General features: G+C 35.6%; 1 protein-coding gene across 1 annotated transcript; it reads left to right on the forward strand.

Moving 5' to 3' along the window:
• Positions 1 to 5,158: 5,158 nt before the first annotated feature.
• LOC142525797 (fasciclin-like arabinogalactan protein 21) lies at positions 5,159 to 6,468 on the forward strand. The gene has a single exon (XM_075630088.1). It carries the CDS (start codon positions 5,159 to 5,161, stop codon positions 6,338 to 6,340), a length of 1,182 nt encoding a protein of 393 aa, XP_075486203.1. The 3' UTR covers positions 6,341 to 6,468.
• Positions 6,469 to 7,373: the final 905 nt, after the last annotated feature.

Genomic DNA, 7,373 nt, shown 5'->3' on the forward strand with positions numbered 1-7,373 from the left:
CAATGCAATGTTCGTACTGGATTTATTGCTTTTACATTCTTCCCATTTTTTTTTAAAAAAAAGATAAAATAAAAATTAAATTTACCCCCTTTATTGTCTATCTTATTTAGTTGATCTGATATCCATTTTCTGCCATTGGGATCTTTTAAATAAAGCATAATATTTTCAAATCGTTTTTTACTATTTTTATGTAACATACAAACATAAATTCTTGCGAAACCGTGCTATGAATCAAGTTTGTAAAATGGATTTTCGATTCGATACGATTCAACTCATTAAAAATGTCATTTTTTAAGTCAAAAATATTATTTTTATGATAATTATGTGTCAGTTCAACTCGTCTCACGAATAAAAATCCATCAGACTGTCTCACGAAAAACTTTTTCATATATAAATCAGGAGATTTTGATCACTTTAATCGTGAAATCCATTATTAAGTATTTTTTTTTATTTTTAGTAATTTCCACAATAGAATATTGTTTTCCATTGATTAATGATAAATCCACACGTGCTAAAATGTTATTGACTTCCAAATCAACATAAAAACGTCTACTTGCTTCTAAAATCACTTGCTTGTCATACAAAGGCAGCCCCACCTTGAAAAACATTTAATTAAAAGAAGTAAATCATTCGGAAGCATTTTGAAAGTATGGCTCCAACATTTTGAAAATATTGAAATATACATGCAATAATTTTAACACATAGGAGGACAATATGCAATATATTTGAAATTCCTATCCTCCACCAAATAAATTTCACCCCGATTATCTCATAAATTTATTTCGTTCAGATAGTAACAGATTCACGAGTGTTATGGGAATTCAAAGACTCGTGATCTTCTAGTGCTCACGATTTTCACCCCGTGTAGCATGGAGAAATCTATTTTCGTATGTTCGGAAAATCGGACTGATTTTTATTTCATCCTCATTCCTCGTGAATAAGCCATTCGAAAATATACATTAGTTACATTAGATTAGTAAAGCTAAAAAGTGGTGGAAAGGGCTTTTTTACATTAGCAATTAGCTTTTGGACATCAAAAGAAGTGAAAGTTTAAATGTCAAAACAAAAAAGTATAAAGGAATGATTCAAGAAATAAGCTAATTTTAGGTATTGTTTTGCATGGCCTAGTCCCCTCAAGTCACAATAACAAAAAGGAATGCTAATCACAAAGGGAATTTACTTTTCATGTTTACGGTACTTGGTGGAAAAAAGTATGGTCATGTATAGGAGTTCAATTCCAAAACTAACTTAGATGTTTTTTTTTATTTAAAAAAAGGTATTGGTTATAATTGAGTCTCGAATTCGAGACACCATCTCAATTTCGGACATGGATATCAAATGAGCTCGATATTCTCAAATCAATGGTTCCGGTCGTACAACCATCCATTTTAGTTTTACTAACAAAGTGGGAAGTTATACCATAGAATATATGCGGGACCCTTAACTCCTAATCGTTATTACAATGCAATTTGATTAGAGTTAATTAATTACAGCGGAAAATGAGTTTAAATTTTCTTTACAATGATCTCAAAATATATTATTTGAATACTAAAAATAGTATTTCATCTCACATCATAAAATATGCCAACACATAATCAAAACCAACAACATACAAACAAACTCATATCCCCTGGACATGTCCCGGTATATAGATACATATATATATATACTGAGAACACCACTAAACCTCAGCTCAAAACTATGACTCCCTCCAGAAGTACCATATCCAATCTCCTGATATCCTGGAGTACCTGTCACTGTCTACATACAAAGACAACAACAGCCCCCTATGGGGTGAGCAAAGCTCAGTCTGAAACAACCACAATATATACCACAAGTATCTAAACAATGATATATGATATGCAATGCATGTATGTCGTGGAGGTATCAGGTCAAATGCTCATCCACTGAGCATATATCAGAATCAATCGAATCGCTATCAAATCAATGCTCGAACTGGCACATCGGCCTCAATCAGGAATACTCGTATGATAGCGTCGAAAAAGCATCATCAAATCCCAAATCTCAATCAATCATTGGGGCCACTAATGACTATGCTTTATGGGCCACATAATGCCAAACATAGCATCGTGTTCACAAACCCCAGAATCAAATCTATCCAATCGTAATATGTATCCAAGGATCATAGCTCAACGTGTATGTCATGTATGCCACATCAACTCAACAAATAAGGCACATAGACACATATTCTCAATCAAATCAATCAAACATATATCATATGATACAGATACATATCGTATGTTACTCGGTCGCAACATACCTTAATTCTTCGTTTCCAGTCCACTGTATGCTTAGATTTCAATGTAAAAATCTATCTACATCAATAACACATTCATTTTAATCAATAAAATCATTCAAAATCAACAATATAAGTTTCAAATATCTTTTGAAACTTTGAAAATTCCTATCGAATCGAAATCATAACATAATTCAATTCCGACTTCAAAACTTAGATTCTTGTCGGTTATTCTTCCGCATATATGAATCTCGAGTTCTAATACATGTTATTCCAGCATTTCAATAATTAAAGTTGCTGAAACCAAAAGAATTTTACCTTAAAAGAAAACTCTAGACGCGAGGATTCCGAATATATACTTTGTTTTAAGTTTGGATAACGTTTCGAGGTGAATTCGGACAATAGAAATCAATTCCTCTTTTGTTCTCTCGAAGCCTCCAAAGGATTTGCTTCAAAATTCATTATTATCAGCCTTAAATATTGTGAAAATCGAGGGACTCTTGTCCGGGTGGAACAAAATTCGCGCTCGGGGCGCGTCTGGTACGACCGAAGGCTTTGTCACGCGCTCGGGGGCGCAGAAGTTGCGCCCAAGCGCGAATTGTTCGACTTGAAACTATATTTTAAGTTTCGAATTAGCAAAAGTGGTCAACATGAAAGTTGTAGATCTATGTCTTGGTTTTCACTTGCCACTGGCCTTACTCAATTTGGATATCATAAGCGAGATTTTTGGTCATTCTCCCAAAATGTGTCAGTGTACAAACTGCAATACACACGGTACATTTCGGGATGATTTTGCCCCTATTTTCAAATGGATTTGGACAAAATTCAAAACATGAAAGTTTTAGTATTTATATTAGCTTTCCAATGAAATTAGTCTCATTTCATTTGGACTATTACACAGATAATTATGCTAAAAACCGTAACATGTGTCAGTTTCCCATTGCGGTTTAACATTTTTTTTAAACACAATTCAATTTCTAATACAGTCTTTCATTATCACAAACACATTTCTTACTTCATTGTCAAGTATATACTTCATACACGTAATAACATGACATTTTCATGAATTATCGATAATCAATATAAGATTTACGATAATACGATACACGGTTCTTACAATATATATGGTCGATTCCTTTATTTTCAACCTGGAAAAATTTAAGTCAACTTTAATTATTTATACTTCACATAAATAATCTGATTCTTTTTCAGTTGCCAAATTCATTATATATTAGACAATTTTTCATAAAATAATCATTTTGAAATCTCTACCTTTTTTAATATTGTACATCATCCACACACAAAAATGTACAAAAATAGTATTTCATCACCTAAAAATTTCCATTACCTTTGTTTTACCTTAGTGAAAACTTTTAGCTCCATCAATACTAACAAACAAATTATTGATAAAGTAAAGATTATACACATATTTTATTCTCTAAAATCCATAATATTGTTGACTTGTAGGCCTTCAAGTCTGTCCACTTTAAGAAACTGATGCACTTTTTTGTCTTTTGCTGGTTGGTCCAAATTTAAAACAAAAAATCAAATGTTGTTTTTTATGGGATTGTCCCCAATATCTCCATTTGTTTAACCATATTACCTGCAATTTTCTTGCAAGTCAATTATAAGTTTCCAAAGAATCTTACAGACATGCTAGCAGCCTAATTTAATACACGGAATGCATCTGAATGCATCGATTATTTGACCATTAATAAGTTTTATTATTCGAACTCCAAGTCGTTGAAATTATTAATAAGTTGTATTTTGTAGGTTCTTGAAATATGGGACCAGAAAAAAAAAAATCATTTTTTGATTATTGTCTTGCAGATTTCATTTAATGTGGTCCTTAATTGGGGGCGATCTTGTAATGATCATTGCGCAATCTAAAAATAATCATTGAAATAGTATGGGATACAGTCTCACGTATCTTTATTAGTGAGATAGGTCAATCATATTCATATTTACAACAATAAAAAATAATATTTTTTATGAGTTAGACGTGTCTCACAAAATTGACTCGTAATAGTTTCTAACAAGAGTTTTTGTGTAATTGAAAAGTTTATTGGGTCAATACACTTTCAATTGTATAAAAATAAACAACAAAACTTAGAGTAGGTCTATTGTGAAACAGTCTCACGAATCTTTATCTGTGAGACGGATCAACCTTTACCGATATTCACAATAAAAAGTAATACTTTTTCATGTATGACCAAAATAAAAGATCCGTCTCATAAAATACGATCCGTGAGACCGTCTCACACAAGTTTTTGCCCAAAAACTTAATATGATATTTCAATTTCATTAAAAATGACGTCGATTCAACTCAATTCCGATAAATTTAAATACAAATACTTCTAAAATCTACTTGATATGCATATCAAGTAGATTTTTTTTTCAAAAAAATTATTCCATTAAAAAATATTATGTAGTTTTTACATCAAGAAATCTTTTGTATATATAAGAAAAACAAGTCAAATAGAATCTTTATAAACCCTAGATCACCAAAGTCAAGAATTTATTTATTACATAAATATAATAATAAACCCACGAGAAGACACGGCTACGAACTTTCCAATGGCTTTGTTTGCAGTTTCAGACACACAAGTCCAATTGTGGAAGATTTATGTACTTGTCAGGCTACCAAAGGCCCAACAAACAAACCTATGAACCTCATTGGCCCAAACTTAAAAGCCCAACAAGTCTGGAGAAGACCAGCTAACAGCTGACGGTTACGAAGGGCAATGGCGATCGAGATAATTAATTGAAACCAGAAGGGCATATTCGTCAATCCGGCAGAGTAACCGAATCCTTCTCCCACCATTAGTTGCTTTATAAAAACCGAACACTCGATCGTTCATTCTCACTTTCAACTCATGCATTTCCCACTCCACAGATTCAATGACTCTGCGATTCGTTCTCCTGCTTCTGATCATCTCCGCCGCCGTAGCCTTCGAAACGGATACCAACGGCGGATCCTCCGCTTCACCCCCTCCGTCCGCAGCATTCCAGCCGAACTCACACCCATTCAATGCAGCTCTCGTCTCCACCATTCTGTCTACTCTCGGATTCCAGGAATTCTCCACCGCAGCTTTCGCCGCCAACCTCTCCACCACCACTCCGATAACTGTGTTCGCTCCCTCCGACGCTTCGCTCCTCACCTGTCCTTCGTGTTCGCTTCCGCTTCTACTGCAGGAGCTCTCTCTCCCAGGTCTCTATCCCCTGCATTTCCTGCAAACCCTAATATTTGGTACCAAAATAGAAACCCTAGCCCCCAACCGCTGCCTCACCGTCACGAACAATGACAAGGATAAGGTTTTCGTGAACGGAGTGGAGATCTCGCATCCTGATCTCTTCAGCAACGGTCTCGTCGTCATTCACGGTCTCCAGGGATTTGTCTCGCATCTCTCTCCTGTCTCATGCGACGTCGAGCGCATGGCGTCACTCTCTTTCCCTGCTCAATCTCTCTCATCCAGGACCGTACCATCTCCGTCTCTCTCTATCATGCGCCTGATGTTGAAGGACACTATCCTCCGCCTACGAGCCACAGGATACAGCATCGCTTCCCTCGCAATGCGTGTGAAGTTTGTGCACCTCTCGGAACTGAAATCGATTACGATTTTCGCACTTGACGATGTCTCCATCTTTTCTGGAGAAGGAAACTCCTACTTGTCGAACTTCAGGTATCATGTGGTTCCAAACAGACGATTGACTGGGGCGGAGCTGGTGAGCTTGCCTTCAACCACGATATTGCCGACTATGGACGCTGAAAACAACCTGGTGGTAACCACCGCCGGCGGAGGTGGATCCCTGGCGCCGATGAGGATCAACTACGTGAAGATTACAACGATTGACCTGTTGCACAATAGCAGGATTGTGATCCATGGTATCTCGTCGGGGTTTCCGCATATGCATACTCCTTATCTACCGTACGATCAGAAGGGAGCGAGTTTCCCACAGATCGAACGGTCCAACTGTGATCACCCTGACGGAGAACGTGGAATGTGCATGGTGGAAGCTGCGGTGCCAGCTGGCATGCAGTCAACTGTTGATACTGAAGGTCATCATGTTTCTGAATTTTAGATTTGGCAACTGTATATAATTTGAGAGTACGTTACTGTATACTGTGTGGTGTGGGCTGGAGTTTTGTAAACCGAATGAAGTTTTGATTGCTTATTCTTCTCTGTGATAGCTGGGCAATTGAACAGAATAATGAGAAGGTACGTACGCATCCAATCCACGAATAACTTTTAATTCTCTAACCTATGGCTTTTGAATTATTCATACTCCCACTAAAATTGTTTACGATTTGCATTCTTCAAGAGAACGAAAATAATATTTTCCTCTTCGTTTTAGGTTCTCATACGATATTTGGTATTTGTGTATGATAAGTACTAACTGTTCAAAAAAATATTTGGTTGATTGTCGACTGATCAAGCATATTTGCCACAAGATTGAGCTGGGAAAGATTCGGAAGTTTAACAAATTAAGATTAAGGGTTCAGCTAATTAATGTTGGATCTCGATTTTCTCGTGCTCAAATCGCAGCGGAAGTTTTAAAATTTTTTTTAGATCTTGACATTCAAGATATTGTTTGAGCACTCGTATGGTTTTTAAGAATAAACATTCATAGGACGTTACAATCGTTATAAATTTGGTGAATAAATCACGTGGCTCCAACTACGTCGGTATAAGCGAACGTAACTCTTGTTGTAAATCCCACATACGTTCTTCAAATCTCCTAATCCGGTCCACGACCGGATTACTTGTTCCTCTTCTAACTTGCACTAGAAGGTGTAGAAGACATAATCAGCAATCAAAAAATTAACAAACCCGTTAGTAAAATTGGATCTAAAACAAAAAGGATTTTTAGAGCAAGAATAGTTGATTGAAATATAATGGGGACTCTCTCGTTTCTTATTCAATTTTTTTAAAGCTTCGGTAATCTTCTTTGATTTTATTCCCGCCGAATGCCACAAAAAAAAAATAATACAACAAAAATAATAAAATCTTTTATTATATTAACTAATTGTAATTTCCTTAATTAATCATATTAATTAAGTCAATGAATCTCAAAAAACTTTGAGTCACGAGAATTGCCCCACTAACCATGCAAA

Source organism: Primulina tabacum, chromosome 15, assembly GCF_025594145.1.
Source record: "Primulina tabacum isolate GXHZ01 chromosome 15, ASM2559414v2, whole genome shotgun sequence".
NCBI lineage: Eukaryota > Viridiplantae > Streptophyta > Magnoliopsida > Lamiales > Gesneriaceae > Primulina > Primulina tabacum.

Bases quoted from the DNA above. Each gene is read 5' to 3' on its own strand.
- LOC142525797 (XM_075630088.1), top strand. From the start codon at position 5,159: ATGACTCTGCGATTCGTTCTCCTGCTTCTGATCATCTCCGCCGCCGTA.